At 44.1% G+C, this 20,397-nt stretch overlaps 1 protein-coding gene across 1 annotated transcript in view; it reads left to right on the top strand.

Moving 5' to 3' along the window:
* LOC140908803 (plasminogen) overlaps window positions 1–19,944 on the top strand; it is a 58,957-nt gene extending 39,013 nt beyond the window's left edge. Inside the window, exons 13-19 of the mRNA XM_073336675.1 lie at window positions 1,915–2,008; window positions 4,679–4,799; window positions 7,596–7,670; window positions 11,716–11,856; window positions 15,403–15,509; window positions 16,960–17,105; window positions 19,783–19,944. Of these exons, the coding sequence (XP_073192776.1) occupies window positions 1,915–2,008; window positions 4,679–4,799; window positions 7,596–7,670; window positions 11,716–11,856; window positions 15,403–15,509; window positions 16,960–17,105; window positions 19,783–19,944 (846 nt within the window). The remainder of the gene's footprint in view (window positions 1–1,914; window positions 2,009–4,678; window positions 4,800–7,595; window positions 7,671–11,715; window positions 11,857–15,402; window positions 15,510–16,959; window positions 17,106–19,782) is intronic.
* Window positions 19,945–20,397: the final 453 nt, after the last annotated feature.

Here is a 20,397-nt window from a genome sequence, read left to right as displayed (position 1 = left end):
CATTTGGTCCCCAGTCTGTAGCAGTGCATGGGATTCTTCCGTCCTAAGTGCAGGACTCTGCACTTGTCCTTGTTGAACCTCATCAGATTTCTTTTGGCCCAATCCTCTAATTTGTCTAGGTCCCTCTGTATCCTATCCCTACCCTCCAGCATATGTACCACTCCTCCCAGTTTAGTGTCATCTGCAAACTTGCTGAGGGTGCAATCCATGCCATCCTCCAGATCATTAATGAAGATATTGAACAAAACTGGCCCCAGGACTGACCCTTGGAGCACTCCTCTTGATACTGGCTGTCAGCTAGACATGGAGCCATTGATCACTATCCGTTGAGCCCGACGATCTAGCCAGCTTTCTATCCACCTTATAGTCCCATTCATCCAGCCCATACTTCTTTAACTTGCTGGCAAGAACACTGTGGGAGACCGTATCAAAAACTTTGCTAAAGTCAAGGAATAACATGTCCACTGCTTTCCCCTCATCCACAGAGCCAGTTATCTCATCATAGAAGGCAATTAGGTTAGTCAGGGATGACTTGCCCTTGGTGAATCCATGCTGATTGTTCCTGATCACTTTCCTCTCCTCTCCTCTAAGTGCTTCAGAATTGATTCCTTGAGGACCTGCTCCATAATTTTTCCAGGGACTGAGGTGAGGCTGACTGGCCTGTAGTTCCCAGGATCCTCCTTCTTTCCTTTTTTATAGATGGGCACTACATTAGCCTTTTTCCAATTGTCCGGGACTTCCCTCGATCGCCATGAGTTTTCAAAGGTAATGGCCAATGGCTCTGCAATCACATCAGCCAACTCCTTTAGCACCCTCAGATGCAGCGCTCATCCAGCTTTTCTAAATAGCCCTGAACCACTTCTTTCTCCACCGAGGGCTGGTCACCTCCTCCCCATACTGTGCTTCCCAGTGTAGTAGTCTTGGAGCTGACCCTGTTCATGAAGTCAGAGGCAAAAAAAAGCATTGAGTACATTCGCTTTTTCCACATCCTCTGTCACTAGGTTGCCTCCCTTATTCACTAAGGGGCCCACACTTTCCTTGACCTTCTTCTTGTTGTCCTTGTTGACCTTGTCTTCTTCTTCCCAATAGAAAAGACCCTAGCTCCCACCCCACATGCAAAGCAATTCCCTCCCTCCTAAGTATTAACTCAGGGAAAAGCCTGTGTAAATAAACATATGCTAATGATATTGGTGACCTCATCCTGTTCCACTGGGTATGTTTATTCACCAAAAAACCCACAAGAGAATTCAGCATATTTGGCAGTCTTCTCAGGGGGCAGCTCACAACTGAGACAAATGGTGGAGAGGGGAGGAAACATTTAGACATTTCTTAGCACTGCGGTATTTAAGCAGGTTGGGATTGATGTGCATTGGCAAGCTATGTAGGAGAAGCTTCCACTGTAGCTGCCTGGCCCCATGACATACGGGGTCCTTTGCAAACCTCGGAAAGATGCTCTTTGGCATCTCCTCAAGATCTTGAAAACAAAGTGGGCTTTGGCAATATGCTTAGCATTGGCTTAATCACTCTGACTTCAGTGGGAACAGAGTTAGGCCAGCACTGAGCGCCCTAGGAAAATCCCATCTTATGTTTGTTGTACTCTTGAGTCCATAGGATCAATCAGAGATTCAGGCTGGCTCTGCTACTTGTGACTTGCCTGGTTGAAGAAAGTTGTGTCAGTTTTATTTTCATGACATTTCACTTAATTCATCGAACCGTTTTGAGAAAAAGAAAACAAAGGATTTTATTGCAATGAGAATAAATGATTATCAACAAAACAGTGAAATATTGTCTGGGGGGAAAAATCCAACGTTTAGTTTTATATTATTATAAAAACATAAATCAATTGACTTTTTAATTCCCTTCTTAATATTCAGGGCTTTACTGTTTGTTTGTTCATTTCTGTATTTATTACAGTATTGCAGGAATCCTGACGGAGATATTAATGGTCCTTGGTGCTATACGACAGACCCAAGGAAAGCCTGGGAATACTGTGAAATCACCGAGTGCCGTAATTATTCTTTAAAGAGTCTTGTCTCCCCTATTTATGCTTTTGAAAATGTTTTTATGACACTTGCAATGGGTAATTTTATTTTTCAATCTGAGTGGAAAAGACAGGCTTTAACAATAGCTTTATATTTCAAATTATAGCTCCATGTAACTGACAACAGCATCTGCTGGTAATAATCAGCTAAAGTTTAGGTAAAAAAGTTGGGTGTAATCTCTACAAGATTGTCTGATCCCGACAGAATATGCTGTTTGTCATTGCTGGAGGTGGTCATCCAAAAACTGAAGCACCTGACATCACTAGTCACTCTTAAACATCTTAGGCAAACTCTACACAGAGGTTCTTATTCATGGTTGTAACTAAACCCCACCCCAGAGTATGGGCCTGGTCCCAAGCCCATTGAATTGAATGGGAGTCTTCCAATTGGCTTCAGTGGGTTTTGGATCAGGCCCTAAATCTGCAGGTTGTTCTCAGTGCTATTGGGTGGGACAGATGCAGGAGAAGGCTGAGCCAGGCTGACCTAGAGATATGCTTACTTAGCTCTGCTGGAGGGATGCAGTCCGAGACATACAAATAAATCTGCCCTTCCCTGGCAAAATGCTCTTCATGCTAGCTGGGGAGTGAATCTGGCCCTAAATATTTAATTTGTTTACTTAAAAAGAAAGGCATTTGGGGGTCAATAAAGGGAAAGTGTTGAGGGGTGCATGTTTTACTCCAAGCTTTTTATTGAATTTAAAGAGCAAGGCTCATATTCTAGCTTCTGGGACACATGAACAGGAGCTGCATGCATGCGTCTGACAAAACTCAGGCAGCGGGTGGGCTGTGACTGCTGCTTGCCACACTGATCATAATCATCTCACTCTAACCTTGTGCTCTCCACCCCCACGTTTGTTGTATCTACTGGTTGTCTTTTGTCTTACAGTTACATTGTAAGCTATTTGGGGTAGGGGCTGGCATTTTTTTATGTATGTACAGTGCCTAGCACAATGAGGTAGTGGCCGGTAGGCCATACCGCAATACAAATAAATAACCACAACAACAGTGACCTGAAATGAGACTATCCCCACTACATGCTTTCTAAAGATTTTATTTATTTATGTTGCAACAGTTAATCATTCATATCCAAAACATTGTGTGCAAATCAAAACCCTAGGACCCACTGAATGAAATAGGAGGTCTGAGTGCATATGGAAGTCAAGATGTAGCTCCAACTTTTTAGCTCTCTGGAAAAGGATTTTGAAAGTTCGGAAAAACATGAGCACTCTGGTTTGCCTGTAATGGCAAATATTACATGGACCACAAACATTTTTCCCAGAACAACTTATTTGAAACAGTAACTAATAAAAGGTGGTTTTGAGAGATCTCGCCCTAAAAATAGCCAGACTAGCTGAAACCTTTAAAAAAATTAAATAAAGTATATGCAAATATGTTACACTGTGCCTAATGTGCACACAAAAGGGCTTGAAAATGCCGCCTATGGCCAGGAGCTGGATTGCCTGTCAGTTAATTAATTAATTATGTGTTGTTGTACTATGGGAGCATCTAGAAGCCACGACCCACTGTGTTAAGCACTGTACAAGCATAAAACAAAGAGACAATCCCTGCCCTAAGAAATTATATAATTTCTCCACTCTGTATTTTTGTAAGATGGACACATGATGCTTGTCCTTTGGTGAGTATCCCTGACCAAACCCCAGAACAGAGCAGGTAAGCAGAGTAAGGGATTCTGCAAGATACACACACCACAACTGTAAACCAACCCCACTGGCTTTATTGTGGTGGGTCACTTGTTGGGGTATACAAACTCCACACTAGAGAAGAAGGGGTTAAGGAGCTGCTCTGGGCCCAGGCGGCCTCACCCCACCCCACCCCACCTGCAAAGGCTGGAGGAGGAGGTTAAAGAGAGCAGCTGAGTGGCAGGCAGACAGTGGAAGTAAACTGCACTCCCAATGAGCTACTGTGGCCTGACCATTCCTGCAAAGAAAGGACTGGTGAAACTGTGAAGGTCAGAATCTTTATTTTTATTTTCAGTTCTTTACTTTACCCTATGGGAAGAGAGGGTGCTGGTAGCAAGTGATCCAGGGAGACAGCCATAAGATGCCCACCATTATGCCCTAGATCAGACCCTGGTGGAGAGGATGGTCCTGGATTTCCCTAACACTTTTAAAGAGGGACAGCTCTGAAAGCTTTTGGCAGGGAACACAGAGACAGTGACTGAACTTCATTTACCATTGCTCCAGATTAGTTTAAATACAGTCAGAAGATATGGCTTGTAGGGTTGCTGTACTCGGTCAGAGATGTAAGGGTACTTACTGAGGCAATTTGGGGAATGTGTTTTCTTTTTTTTCTTTTGTTCTTTTCCCCTTACTGTAATTTTAGCCCCGTTTTGTTTCTGACTCGCTGATATCCAAATGGTACATCTGTAAACTTTTTGCCATGTAAATCAATGTGTTGTCATCTTGAAAGCAATATTTTGGTCACAGACATTATTAACTGTTCCAGATCAGAATAACCTAACAAAGTTTATGCAGTTTTTGCTGTGTAATTGCTTCATAAAGAGTGACAAACCAGAGGTGTAAAGATAACCTTCCTCTCCCCATTTATTTAAATATATTGTGGATGGTATGACAGCTGCTTAAAAATTCTTCAGGTTGACTTCATTTCATTCTTTAGCTCCTCCCGAATATGAGTGTGGAAAAGCCAAGACCGCTCCAAAGCTGTGCCCTACAAGGATTGTGGGCGGGTGTGTTTCAAATCCACACTCTTGGCCCTGGCAAATCAGTCTCAGGACAAGGTATAACTATTCCACATTGCATTACAACTTAGAAAGCACCTCACTACATGGGGCACCTCAGCAACAACTTTACAGAAAGGACTTCACTCTTCATGTTTCTGTATGTGGAGCTGACGCCATCTGGAGAGTAGTCTTGATCTCTCCCTAAAAATGCCCCCAAACTGAAATGCCTCTAAAATAAATCTTTTCAACAAAATATATTGCACAACATTTTTTCCTCTTGACAAGATTGTCCCAAGCTAGTAAATGTAATGTAGTTAACTAGAACCCCTCCCATTTTTGTCCTAAACATTTACATAGGGCCGATTTGAACTACTCGTCCAAAATGTGCTTTAATTTTAGTGACATAGGAAACAAATAATTCCCATTGAACGCAACGGGAGTTATTTGTATCCATGCCATGGGGATTTAGACCCGGGATGGAGCCAGCAATTTAAAATTTGTACAGATGGTTTTCTGTCATCCCTGCTTATATGGGATCCAGTCCTGTTTCCACTGGAGCCAAAGGCAATACTTCCATTGACTGTGATCAGAGCTGTATCAAAGCCATAATCTCCAGGACCGAACATTTTCAGTGTCATATTGGTTGTGGTTAGTTATAGAGATCTAGCAGTGCTAAGAAAAGGCCTGATGAAAATGCCCACAAAAATCTGCTGGTCACCATAAAAAATAATGTCCTCAAGACAATGAAAATTGTATACCTTGGCATCAGTGATATATGCCTACCTACTCACAGCTATGCAGCGTTGCAAGCTTTTGAAATTTGTCCAGTAGGACACCACAAAGCAAATGGTTAAGATTAGGGCTGTCAATTAATTGCAGTTAACTCACGCGATTAACTCAAAAAAATTAATTGTGATTAAAAAAATTGATCACGACTAATCCACTGTTAAACAATAGAATACCAATTGAAATTTATTAAATATTTTCAGATGTTTTTCTACATTTTCAAATATATTGATTTCTATTACAACACAGAATACAAAGTGCATAGTGCTCACTTTATATTATTATTTTTATTACAAATATTTGCACTGTAAAAATGATAAAAGAAATAGTATTTTTCAATTCACCTCATACAAGTACTGTAGTGCAATCTCTTTATCATGAAAGTGCAACTTACAAATGTAGATTTTTTTCTTCCATAACTGCTGTCAAAAACAAAACAATGTAAAACTTTAGAGCCTACAAGTCCACTCAGTCCTACTTTTTGTTCAGCCAATCGCTAAGACAAACAAGTCTGTTTACATTTACAGGAGATACTGCTGCCTGCTTCTTATTTACAATGTCACCTGAAAGTGAGAACAGGCGTTCGCATGGCACTTTTATAGCTGGCATTGAAAGGTATTTATGTGCTAGATATGCTAAATATTTGTATGCCCCATCATGCTTCAGCCACCATTCCAGAGGACATGCTTCCATACGGATGATGCTCGTCAAAAAATAATGCGCTAATTACATTTGTGACTGAACTCCTTGAGGGAGAATTGTATTTCTCCTGCTCTGTTTTACCAACATTCTGCATATATTTCATGTTATAGACGTCTCGGATGATGACCCAGCACATGTTTGTTTTAAGAACACTTTCACAACAGATTTGACAAAACGCAAAGAAGATGCCAATGTGAGATTTCTAAATATAGCTGCAGCACTTGACCCAAGGTTTAAGAATCAAAAATGCGGTCCAAAATCTGAGAGGGACAAGATGTGGAGCATGTTTGCAGAAGTCTTAAAAGGGCAAAACTCAGATGCGGAAACTACAGAGCCTGAACCACCAAAAAAGAAAATCAACCTTCTGCTGGTGGCATCTGACTCAGATGATGAAACTAAACATGCATCAGTCCGCTCTGCTTTGGATCATTATCGAGCAGAACCCATTATCAGTTTGGACGCATGTCCTATGGAATGGTGGTTGAAGATGAAGAGACATATGAATCTTTAGCGCATCTGGCATGTAAATATCTTGCAATGCCTGCTACAAGAGTGCCATACAAACGCTGGTTCTCACTTTCAGGTGACATTGTAAACAAGAAGCAGGCAGCATTATCTCCTGCAAATTGTAACCAAGTTTGTTTTTCTGAGTGATTGTCTGAAGCAGGACTGAGTGGACTTGTAGGCTCTAAAGTTTTACATTGTTTTATTTTTCAATGCAGTTATTTTGTGTACATAATTCTACATCTGTAAGTTCAACTTTCATGATAGAGAGATTTCACTACAATACTTGTATGACATGAATTGAAAAATACTATTTCTTTTGTTTTTTACAGTGCAAATATTTGTAATAAAAAATAAATATAAAGTAAGCAATATACACTTTATTCTGTGTTGTAACTGAAATCAATATATTTGAAAATGTAGAAAATATCCAAAAATATTTAAATAAATGGTATTCCATTATTGTTTAACAACACGATTAATCATGCAATCAATCTTTTTAATCACATGGTTAATAGTGATGAATTTTTGTAATCGCTTGACAGCCCTAGTTAAGATATGTCATAATATTGATTATACTTCTGAACACAGAACCCTCCTGTTGAAATTGGGACAATCTTTCAAAATTCAAGAGAGGAGTCAACTATCTTTTCTCATGTTTTGAGCCAACCAAACCTCAGCTCTTGATGAAAATCAGTATTTTCTTTCTCATGATCTGTAGAATAAAATCTGGGAATCCTAAAAGCTCCTGAATAAGTGAAGTTGATGGTTTACTAGTAGTCCTCAGTGTGCATTGCTGTGATAGTGGAGAATTAACTTCACATTCTCAAACTAATCTCATGCCTTTCCTCTCTATTCCAGTTTCAACATGCACTTTTGTGGTGGCACTCTGATAGCCCCACAGTGGGTTCTTACCGCCAAACACTGCTTAGACAGGTAAGTGTCTATTGTAGCCTGCTGCAGATATTTCCTACAACTGGAGAGGCATATCAAAGAGCGAAAAAAAGTGTGCTTGGCAAAGTGTTTCTTTGATCTGTCTGAACCAGAAGTTGGCTTTTGCCAGAAGCTGGGAATGAGCGACAGGAGATGGATCACTTGATGATTACCTGTTCTGTTCATTCCCTCTGGGGCACCTGGCATTGGCCACTGTCAGAAGACAGGATACGGGCTAGATGGATCTTTGGTCTGATCAAGAGGGCCATTCTTATGTTCTTATACTCTTAACCAGCCAATGCTTCACCTACATGATGGCTCTTAGAGTGGTTAACTGCTCTGTTACTTCTCATCCCCAAGCTCAGTTCATTCAAGTTAGAGCAGAGAGAAAGAGATAGGGTAACAGTGAGGTTCCTTACTGAATAATGAACCTGTTCATATCTGTAAGGGCAGCACAGTCAGGCCCTGATTTTGTGCTTGTGTAATAAGCAAGAGAGATGCTCAGATATCTCAAGAGAGCAACTTACCATCTTGAGGAGTCACCCAGCTATGTGAAGCTGACACACTGATGGCTGAAAAGAAAGCTTCATGTCATAATAAATGTTAGTGGGATGCTTGGCGAGACCTTAATAAGCAAAACTCTGCATCCAAAACAGAGTATCTAGTCATCTGACTTCATGGTTGCTGTAGCTGTAAGAGTTACAGCATTTGCAGTTTTATTGTTGTATTCAAACTGTGACGTAGATCAGTGCTGCTCAAAGTGGTGATCTGCGGACCGGTGCGGGTCCGGCTAGCCATCAGCTGCCGGTCTGCGCGCACATTGGAAAAAGAAAATGCCGGTCCCCCACATCAGATAGCTTGAGAAGCACTGACGTAGATGACATTTATAGATGTAAAATTCCAGCTGAGACCAGAACATGCTTTGTTTTTCAGATTCTGATACAAAGAGATGGCCAAAAATATGATTACATAGACCAATAGACTTAAAGACCAGAAGGGGTCATTGTGATCATCTAATCTAACCTCCTGCACATTACAGGCCACAGAACCTCACCCACCTTCTCCTGTAATAGACCCCTAACCTCTGGCTGAGTTATTGAAATCCTCAAATCATGGTTTAAAGACTTCAAGTTACAGAGAATCCCCCATTTACTCAAGTTTAAACCAGCAAATGGCCTGTGCCCTATGGTACAGAGGAAGGCGAACCCCCCCTCCAGAGTCTCTGTCAATCTGACTTGTGGGAAAATTCCTTCCCAACCCAAAATATAGCGATCAGTTGAACCCTGAGCATGCCAGCAAAACCCACTGGCCAAACTCCTGGGAAAGCATTCTCAATAATAACTCAGAGCCCTCCCCATCTAGTGCCCCAGCTCTGGCCATTGGGGATTTTTGCTAATAGCAGTCACAGATGGGCCACATGCCATTGTAGGCAGTCTCATCATACATCCCCTCCATAAACTTTTCAAGCTGAGCCTTGAAGCCGGTTAGGTTTTGCACCCCCCTTGCTTACCTTGGAAGGCTGTTCCAGACTTTCATTCCTCTGATGCTTAGAAGCCTTCTGATTTCAAACCTAAACTTGTTGATGGCCACTTTATATCCATTTGTTCTTGTGTCAACACTAGCCCTTAACTTAAATAATTCCTCCCCCTCCCTGGTGTTTGTCCCTCTAATGTATTGATAGAGAGCAATCCTATCTCCTGCAGCCTTTGTTTGGTTAGGCTAAGCAAGCCATACTCCTTGAGTCTCCTTTTGTAAGGAAGGGTTTCCATTCCTCTGATCATCCTAGTAGCCCTTCTCTTCAGTGTTCCAGTTTGAATTCATCCTTCTTAACCATAGGAGACCAGAACTGAACACAGTATTACAGGTGGAGTCCCACCAGTGTATTGTATAATGTCAATAACACTTCCCTATCTTTACTGGAAATACCTCGCCTGATGCACCCTAGGATTGCATTAGCCTTTTCACAGTCACATCACATTGGCGGCTCATAGTCATCCTGTAATTGACAAATAAACCCAGGTCTTTCTCCTCCTCCGTCGCTTCCAACTGATACGTCCCCAGTTTATAGCAAAAATTCTTGTTGTCAGTCCCTAAATGCATGACCTTGCACTTTGCATTGTTAAATTTAATCCCATTTATATGACTCCAGTTTATAAGGTCCCCCAGATCTTCTTGTATGATATTCCGGTCCTCCTCTGTATTAGCAGTACCTCTCAACTTTGTGTCATGTGCAAATTTTATTAGCACATCCCCACTTTTTGTGCCAAGGTAATGGATGAAAATGTTAAATATGGTTGGTCCCAAGACTGATCCCTGAAGAACTCCACTAGTAACCTCCCTCCAGCCTGACAGTTCACCTTTCAGTATGACCCGTTGTAGTCTCCCCTTTTGCCAGCTCCTCAACTACCTTTCAGTTCTCATATTAATCTCCATCTTCCCCAGTTTAACTAATAATTTCCCATGTGGAAGTGTATCAAATGCCCTACTGAAATCCAGGTAGATTAGATCTAGGGCTTTTCCTTTGTTTAAAAAAATCAGTAATCTTCTCAAAGAATGAGATTTACCTTTTGTAAAACCATGTTATACTTTATCCCAATTACCCTTTACCTCTATGTCCTTAACTATTTTCTCTTTCAAAATTTCTTCCAAGACCTTGCATACAATTGAGGTCAAACCAATGAGCCTGTGGTTTCCTGGATCACTTTTTTCCCTTTCTTAAAAATAGGAAGTATATTAGCAACTCTCCAGTCATAGAGTGTGGCCCCTGAGTTCACAGATACATTAAAAATCCTTGCTGTTGGGCTTGCAATTTCATGTGGCAGTTCCTTTAATATTCTGGGATGTGGAGCGCGGCAAATTTTCTACTAGCTAGAGAACTATACCTACTACTAGCTTTAGCTCAATATGAAAGATTTAATGGGAATAACAGTGAAAAAACCCTGATGAGAAGCCTACCCCCTCCAACTCCCACCATGCTAGCTTCAGCTAAAAGGAAGGATGCTGTGATTAATACCAGGGTGCTATCTCCTGAACTTACTGAAGGAGTCTATCCTTCATATCAGTGCCTGGTAGGTCAATGCCTGATAAAAGTGATGCTCCCTTGTTTATGTCGGCTCTTGAACACCACACTCATCACTGTAGTAATCTGTGCACCTATCCACCCCTCCCATGCCTACCTTCCTCTGCTTGCTGATAGAGCAAAAGACATCTTCCCAGAGTTTAGGGCGGGAGGGATAGCTCAGTGGTTTGAGCATTGGCCTGCTAAACCCAGGGTTGTGAGTTCAATCCTTGAGGGGGCCATTTAGGGATCTGGGGCAAAAATTGGGGATTGGTCCTGCTTTGAGCAGGGGCTTGGACTAGATGACCTCCTGAGGTCCCTTCCAATCCCAATATTCTATGATTCTTCCCCCATCCCCTTCCTAGCACCTCAGTCTAACCACGGCACCATTCTGCCCTCTCCCACTTTTCTGGGTGCTGCAAAGCCAGATGGGATCTCCACCCCACTATCTATCCCCCAACCAGCTGCTGCTGCATGGGGTGGGTTTGTGTCAACACTCTTCTACCCTTTTCCCAGTCTTTTGGTTGCTGGGGCAGAGCGGGAGAGCATATGTCTACACCTTGTTTCAGGTCTTCCTCCCCAGTAAATAGCTTCACTACCTGCCTCTGTTGCTGCTTGGATCTTGGTCAAACATTGTAATTGACACTGTACCTCCTATGCATCTTCCTTCATAGGGATTTAAGGAGCAGCTGTGACATTGATCACATGTTCACTGTTGCTACTTGGGAAAGCAGCAGCAGAGCCACTGGAGCAGTATATCTGCAGATTCAGGAAGAAAACATGACATCACTTTATAGACTGTGGATTTCTTCATAACTATGAGAGAGCTAAACATTAAAAAAAACCCTAATGCTTAGATTTTTGCAAAAATCATCAGTATGTCCCAGCTCCCTATCAACTACAGTTCTTCAGGACTTGCTCCCCACTCAGCAGGGATGCAAGCCCTGATTATCTGTATAGAACCTCACCATGTGCAATCACCTCTTCCAGGTCACCCAGGCCATCTGCATACAGGATCTTCCTTGGACTACACACTGAAAAGGCGGAGGAGTCGTCTGTGCAAATCCGAGAGGTTGAGAAAATAGTCAAGGAACCTGGTAGGGCAGACATTGCCTTGCTGAAGATGCGCAGGTATCGTTTCAGCCAAAGCTTTCCCCCTAAAGCCCTTTAGGCTGAAGTCATGAGTGTCCTTGTCAGGATTTAGATCTGACAAATACGTGGTGTGGAAGTGACTAGTTAATGGACAGTGGGCAGCTACCCATACCACAAAGTGTATAAAGTCATTTCTAAGCATTTATTACAGGCTTCAAAAATGTGTTTACATCTATGCAGAATACACGTTAATGACAGAGAAGATTATTGAAAATACTACAGAACAGACCAGTTTCCATCATAGAAATGTTGGACCGGAAGAGACCTGGAGACATCATGTAGTCCAGCCTCCTGCGCTGAGGCAGGACCAAGTAAACCTAGACCATCCTGACTGGTGTTTGTCTAATGTGTTCTTAAAAATCTCCAAAGATGGGATTTCCACAGCATCCCTTGGAAGCCCATCCCAGAGCTTAACTACCATTGTAGTTAGAAAGCTTTTCTTAATATCTTACCTAATCGCCCTTGCTGCAGATTAAGCCCATTACACTTCTTGTCCTATCTTCCATGGACATGGAGAACAATTGATCACTGTCCTCTTTATAACAGCCTTTAACATATTTGAAGACTGATATAGGTCCCCCATCAAGCTTCTTTTCTCAAGATGAAACATAGTTAAATTACATGGTTTGACTAAAGAGATTTTAAAGGAATATAGTAGGCAGAATTTTCCAAGTTGCATTCCTGTATTAAATAAATCAAAATTACACTTACATGTCAAACACATTCCAAAAGGATCCCAAGAAGTTTAATAATGTTTTTAACAAGGAGTGCCTAATAGAGATTTTCTTAGAATTTCTAAAATCAGGAGTCAAAATTTGGAGAGAAGTCGGCAGTATGACTTTCTGATCTTGAAATATCTCTGTTCCATTTTCAACCTATGCAAGCCACAATTTGAAGTCTAAGCAGGGCACCTGAGTTAGTCAGAAGAGTTTCATATGGATCCTAAAGCAATCCTATTTAGTAACTTCTGTGAGTTGTTGGAAGAAAGCCTCGTCCACCTCATCCCCCTGGGCCGGTGGTCTATAGCAGACTCCCAACATGACATCACCCTTGTTGCTCACACTTCTAAACTTAATCCAGAGACACTCAGGTTTTTCTGCAGTTTCATACTTGAGCTCTGAGCAGTCATACTGCGCCCTTACCTACAGTGCAACTCCCCCACCTTTTCTGCCCTGCCTGTCCTTCCTGAACAGTTTATATCCATCCATGACAGTACTCCAGCCATGTGAGTTATCCCACCAAGTCTCTGTTATTCCAATCACATCATAATTCCTTGACTGTGCTAGGACTTCCAGTTCTCCCTGCTTGTTTCCCAGGCTTCTTGCATTTGTGTATAGGCACTTGAGATAACTTGCTGATCGACCCTCTTTCTCAGTATGAGGCAGGAGCCCTGCCCTCCTGCGCGCTCCTGCTCATGCTTCCTCCTGGTATCCCACTTCCCCACTTACCTCAGGGCTTTGGTCTCCTTCCCCCGGTGAACCTAGTTTAAAGCCCTCCTCACTAGGTTAGCCAGCCTGCTTGCGAAGATGCTCTTCTCTCTCTTCGTTAGGTGGAGCCCGTCTCTGTCCAGCACTCCTCCTTCTTGGAACACCATCCCATGGTCAAAAATCCAAAGCCTTCTCTCCGACACCACCTGTGTAGCCATTTGATGACTTCCACGATTTGATGGTCTCTACCCAGGCCTTTTCCTTCCACGGGGAGGATGGACGAGAAGACCACTTGCGCCTCAAACTCCTTTATCCTTCTTCCCAGAGCCAAGTAGTCTGCAGGGGATTGGTCCTGCTTTGAGCAGGGGGTTGGACTAGATGACCTCCTGAGGTCCCTTCCAACCCTGATATTCTATGATTCTATGATTTAAACCCGGCTCTTTGTCAATGTATGGAAAATGACCTGACACCTGCTAGGTTTTGCGGATCCTGAAAAAGAAATGAATTTCTTGTTTTCTGCTGCAGAAGATATTCTCTCCAAGATGAAAGAGATGGGTGTTATGCCCATGTTACACAGGTGTAAATGATTGCACAAGGTGCAAGGAAAGAATCAGATCCCCAGGCATCCAGCACCTGAATCTTGATTGAATCCCAAGCAGTCCAGTTGCATTGCTAGCAGATGGGCAGTTAAGACTCAAGATGGTTATGTCTAGGCATGTAAGGACAGACCCTGCTCTGTCATCTAAGCATGTGGAGGGCCCCCTGCCAACAGAACCAGTGTGGTTCTGTTGCACAGTTTTGGGAAGGGAGGGGACAAATTTGGGGGGATTGTAAAAGAGGGTGCTTTTCTGACTCCCGACAGGCTGGAATTCTGCTAAGTGGCAGCACCGCTGAGGAGGGGTGGGTGGAAGTGGAACAGCAATAGGGGTATGGCTGGAGCATCTTCTGCCTTGCGGCTCCTATCATCATCTCCCATCTTGAGGAGGAGATGAGATAGGGCTGTAGTAACGGCCATGGGGTGTCTCCATAGCTTCTCCTTGGTCTGGGTGGGAGGATTTCTTCCTCTGGTGGAAATACCCAGTGCCCAGCCCATCTGAGTATTTAATGATGGGCTGAGCATTTGGGCCCCGATACAATAATAGTCAGGTTTCAGAGGAACAGCCGTGTTAGTCTGTATTCGCAAAAAGAAAAGGAGTACTTGTGGCACCTTAGAGACTAACCAATTTATTTGAGCATGAGCTTTCGTGAGCTACAGCTCACTTCATCAGATGTTTACCGTGGAAACTGCAGCAGACTTTATATACACACAGAAATCATGAAACAATACCTCCTCCCACCCCACTGTCCTGCTGGTAATAGCTTATCTAAAGTGATCAACAGGTGGGCCATTTCCAGCACAAATCCAGGTTTTCTCACCCTCCACCCCCCCACACAAATTCACTCTCCTGCTGGTGCTAGCCCATCCAAAGTGACAACTCTTAACATAATCAAGTCGGGCTATTTCCTGCATAGATCAAGGTTTTCTCACATCCCCCCCGCCCCCATACACACACAAACTCACTCTCCTGCTGGTAATAGCTCATCTAAACTGACCATTCTCCAGGTTTTGCGGTATACTGAAAATGCCTGCGTATATTTGCCTGAAGCCCTGACCAGGGTCCTGCTTAGACATCCAAGCAGGCACCTCTGAAATCCGATCTGTCACGCTGCGGCTTGGCAAATTCTCTGATTTATTTTAATTTTATTTCTTCCCCTCCAGAAGGATCTGCCAAATCTCTCCAGCTGCTCGTCACTTCTCCCCTTGCCTGTACACGCACCACACTGTGGGAGGGTCCTAAGAAGAAAGCTGTTTTGGGCCTGAGAGAACACCTCACTTAAAAAAAAAAGTTCTACCTCAAGACTTGCAGGGCTATACATAGGTGCTCAGCACCAATAGCTCTTCTTGACTTCATTTGGGGATTGGTGCTCAGCACCTCTGAAAATCAACCCCGTTGTGCACCAAGTCTCCCTCCAGAGCCTCAGAATGTAACTGGTGTCAGGGACAAACAAGCTAAAGCTATGCCTCTGTGGATTTGGTTTTCATTTTGTTTTGTTTCAGTCCTGCAGTAATCAGCAATGAAGTGATCCCAGCTTGTTTGCCTTCAGAAAACGTGATGTTAGGAAACAGAGCAGAGTGCTATGTGACTGGCTGGGGAGAAACAGAAGGTGAGGCACATTCAGTGCAGTTGAAAGATCAGTGCAAACCCCAAATGTATGCACCCTCTGTGCTCGAAAAAACAAATCAATATACATCAGTATTTACCATATAGCAAATATCATTGAGCAATGTCATTCTTTCCACCTCCCTCTCTCTATGAGTTTGATTCTCATCATTCAGGAATGCGCCACTGAAATCAATGGAGTTACACCTTTATAAAAGCAGTATAAAACGAGAGGAGAATCAGCCCTAACAATGTCAACCCATTCCCTCTTTATCCTCCTGTCTGTTGCCCCAGCTTGGGTTTCTGCACAATCAGCAGGGATATTTTTCTAGCCTTGCCCCTTCTCTAAACTGCATGATGTTGACTTAGTTTATTCTCTTGAATGACTTTCTCACAAAGACTCCAATCCGTACTCAGAAGGAGACTTCTTGTCCTCATTTTCAAAATCTGCCACATTGCCCTGCCTGACTAGAACGTTGTCTCCTAGTCCAACCCCTTTATCCCCTCAGTTACACCAGTGATGCCATTCCCTCATCCTGTGTCTGTCCTGTCTGCTTAGGCCGCAAGCTGTTTGGGGACTGTCAGCTACTTTGTGTGTTTACATTGCCTAGCACACTGGGGCCTATGCTTGGTTGGTCCTTAGCTAGTACACACGGTTCATAATAATGATAATACCCCATTTGAGTCCTGCTCCCATCTGCGCACATTTTTCCATCTTGGCCCCTACATAAGAAATGTCCTTCACATACCTGTTTGCCAGGCCACTACTCTCACTTTAAGACCCTCCTCTTAAAAACCCATCTTCTTCAAGATGAGAGGCGTGTCTGTACTCAGCATTCCCAGTCTCCACAATGGTTGGGACCTATGTCTTTATGATGTTTCAAGCAGTCTGTCTGTCAGATTTCTGCTCTCAACTGTGGGTTTCTTTGGCCTCAGGGGGTTCTGTGGCATCTTGCAGATGGGTAGTTGCATATTTGAAATGTCATATCCCATCACCACACTGGCTTCCAGATGTTTTGACCTTTGCAGCTTTTCCCACCCTGAGGTTTAACATTCTTGAGTTAGATTTAAAATAAATCCAAGCTAATTCCTTCATCTTTTTTGCTGAATCAGCCGTGCTGCTATCCTAATGAGAGCCTATCAATACTAAGCCCTTGTCTGCTGCTTTTTATTTATTTATTTCAAAGCACTTTACAAAGGAAAATAATCAGTATTATCTCCATTTTATAGATGGGGAAAATGAGGCTCAGAGAAGTTAAGTGATTTGGACAAAGACTCCCATTGACTTCAATGGGCTTTGGATTAGGCCCACAGTGAGTCAGTGGCAGAGCCAGGAACAGAAGCCAGGTTTCCTGATTCCCAGGCCAACACCGTATCCATTGGGTCATACTGCCTCTGCTATGGAGTTAATTTATCTGTGCAATTTATACTTGTTTTGTTGTTTACTCACAAAGGTACTGGTGGAGAAGGTAAACTTAAAGAAACTGGCTTCCCTGTGATTGAGAATAAAGTGTGCAATCGCCCTGAATTTCTGAATGGAAGAGTTAAAAACACTGAGCTCTGTGCTGGGAATATTGATGGTGGTACTGACAGCTGCCAGGTAAGAAAAGAATGGGGACATCAAAACTGGCTTTAAGCATAAGCAGGAAAAATGACACTTGGGGCTCTGTACTTTAGGGGCACAGTATTAGTCTCAGCAACTCATGGCTCAATACCCTCTTGAAGTGAAGAGCTGAAAATACATACAGAAGCTAGTTCTCCCTCACTCCTTCTTCCATTGGTACAACCAGAGCTGGAGATAATTCATAACCCCTCATCCCAAGCAGTGAGTGGGTGTGAAAATCTACAGTTGACCCTGTGTGAACGATACTCCATGTTGGATTCCTTAGACCCTTCCTTTGTTAGGGGAAGGCATGTTCGTGATGAATGTTCATAAGTGTAGAAAGGCTTTTTTTTTTTTTTTTTAGTTCAGATTAGGACTGAAGTGTTTCCAGTTTTCTGATTTCCTTGAATATGTGAAAGGACTTTAGAAATTCTCCTTAATCTAACTGACTAAGGGGATCAAGCTGGGAGCTTTCCGCATTGAAAAGCTGGGACTCCTTGATAAAAGAAGAGTGAAAGTAAATATGAACCTGCCTCAGCAGGCCTTCTGCACCAGCAGTGTTAATGGTATTTCCTGAGTGTGCAGAAATCTCCATGATGTGCCTGTCACCCAATGGGCATATGTGCTTGAATCAGGGTTCTGATATTTACAGGTAGTAAATTTCTGACCAGGTGGGACATAGGGTGTGAAGAAGCTACTGTAGGTCTAGAATTTGGACAGGAGCTCAGATCTCTTCTCTTGCTCCCTAGCTGTCCAGTGCTGCCTCCTGTTTTTCCAGTCAGCTGGTATTTTTTTAAACCCTTTGATCCCCCCCACTCACTCAGAGGAGATGCTCTCTTTGCCGGCTGCGTTAGTGAGAGGTTCCTTTCTCTTCCCTGACCAGCTCATTTACTACGCTCGCCGCCCTCTGTTTCTCCCCCAGCTCCCACGTGGTGTGTGGGTCTCACTGGGTAGGAGGAATTGGGAGTAAGAAGGCAGAGGAGTCAGCTCTCCCACAGGCATGGGTAGCAGCGGTAATAGTGCCACCCCGCTTGAAGAGCCAAGACTTCAGCGAGAGAGGAGTAGGAGAACTGATGGGATGTTCTGAAGGAAGGAAGTGGGGTGGGAGAGAGCGGAGCTCAAGGGAGGAAGAACAGGGTTAAACTGTGCAGTCAAATGCCCCTTGACATCATGCTCTGATTCTACAAACATGTTTCATGCCTGGCTGTCTCTAGTACTGTGGATAAGTTGCAGCTTTACAAAAAAGCAATATTGCCAATTCAGATATTTCCGGGGTGGGGGGGTGGGGGGGTTGAATTCCAGGCCCTGCCCACACCCCGCAGGGACCCTGGTCCGGTGCCTGCTCAGGCCTCTCCCCGGCAGCGACCCCAGGTCCCCCTCGGCTGGGGAGTCTCCCCCTGCGGAGCAAGTAGGGCGGCATGGTCCGGCACGCTGTACCAGTAAGCTAGTTATAGCCAGTAGGCTGTACTGGAAAGACACAGGAAGAGCGGAATGAGGGGGGGGCCCTACACCGGCAGATCCTCCGGAACAGCTGTACCGCCCCCAGCCTTTCCATGCAGCTGTGTGCCTGCATCTCCTGTCTGGGGTCTGTACAGCGGCTCCGCCCCGGAGGAGTTGCCGGTGTGGGGCCGCCCCACGTTCTGCTCCTTTCGCTGCTGTGGTTCCCCGGAGATTCCTGTGGTTCAGGACTCTCCCGGGAACCGCAGCGGCAAAAGGAGCAGAACCCCACGCTGACAGCTCCTCCGGTGCGGCTCTACTGCCCTTAGCCTCATGCCCCCAGCCCTGTCCTCCAGCGAGGCTGCTATACAGACCCCGGGCAGGACGCAGGAGATGCAGCTGCGTGGAAGGGCTGGGGGCAGGGCTTGGGGTGGTACAGCCGTGCAGAGGAGCTTCTGGTGTGGGGCCGCTGGGCAGCCCCACATTCTGCTTCTTTCACTGCTGCGGTTCTGGAGATCCCCATGGTTGAGAAGTCTCCAGCACAGCAGGAGGAGGACAGAGCCCCCCCACCTCAGGTAATGTGGGATGGATCATGGGCAGGGGACGGGGAGAGCATGGGGCCCGGGCTAGGGGCAGTGTAGGGTCATTTGAGGAGTCACATGGGAGGTCATGTGGGGAGGTCACATGCCCCCCGCCCCACACTTCAGCTGGTGCAGCGTACCAATAAGAAATGAATTCTACTTGTACCACTCATCTCCCCTCTCTTACATGAGCTGGTGCTGCCAGGAGTCGAGTTCTCAGTGGACTCCTCTGCACTCCACTGTACAGGACCAGACTCCCTATGCACCAGATGGAGGGGTGGCTGGGCCAAATTTCAGTGGCATTGCAACCACTCAACTGGAGCGATGCAACAGCCATGATTTACTATAAGACTGCTGCTTAAAAGTGTCAAGGTAATGGTCTTCACGGCGTATGGAACTTTGACCAAAAACCTTGGGGCTAGAGAGGGGACATTCACGCACACACACCAGTTCCCTTAATTGGCACCACTACCAAAAAAGTCAACCAACACGCAGGCAGGGAAAGCATAGCTCCTCCCTGGTCCCAGTTGAGGTGTTTTCTTATGACCACATCCTTGGCCTGTGACGATATTTCCACTTCTGTGCCTGCGACCTGCATGTTACTGTTTGCATAGTGTGCTTTCAATAGGGTAGCAACCTCTCTTTCTTCTTTGTAGGGTGACAGTGGAGGACCCCTAATATGTATTGAGCAAGAAAAATTCTTCGTTCATGGCGTCACCTCTTGGGGTCTGGGCTGTGCTGAGCCCATGAAGCCTGGTGTTTATGCCCGAGTTTCTAGGTTTGTTAATTGGATTGAGAGGGTAATGAGTACCAGCTGAGTCCTGGGGATTCACTGACCCCTCCTGGAAGGCAACGCACAAAGCAGAGATGTGGGATTCCAAATACAGTGTTGAAATCAAAATTATTTACAAGAATCTGAAATAAATATTGTCATCTATTGTAAGTTACTGTAAATTAACAGTCATTGCCAAGAAACCAAACTGACTGTTAGCCTCCTTCGGTGTGTTTTATATTCTACAATGAACACACGTTTGTGAGGTACTTGTTGAAAAATATCCTATTCTCTCTTTTCCATAACTGGACCCAAATACTTTAATCCTTGATATAGTACCAGAGCAATAAAATAGAAGGGAAAGTAAAAACTTTGCGAACTATTTGTTTTTTGTGCTCTCAGGTTATTAATAGAACTACCCTATCATCACTAGTTATTGCAGTTCAAATTTATTTTTCCTAGTCTCTAACAGGACACTAATTGCACCCAACTGAGTGGT

This window comes from Lepidochelys kempii, chromosome 3 (assembly GCF_965140285.1).
Source record: "Lepidochelys kempii isolate rLepKem1 chromosome 3, rLepKem1.hap1, whole genome shotgun sequence".
NCBI classification, from domain to species: domain Eukaryota; kingdom Metazoa; phylum Chordata; order Testudines; family Cheloniidae; genus Lepidochelys; species Lepidochelys kempii.
The sequence above is the reverse complement of the archived record's forward strand: the minus strand, read 5'-3'. Positions and strand labels throughout refer to the sequence as shown.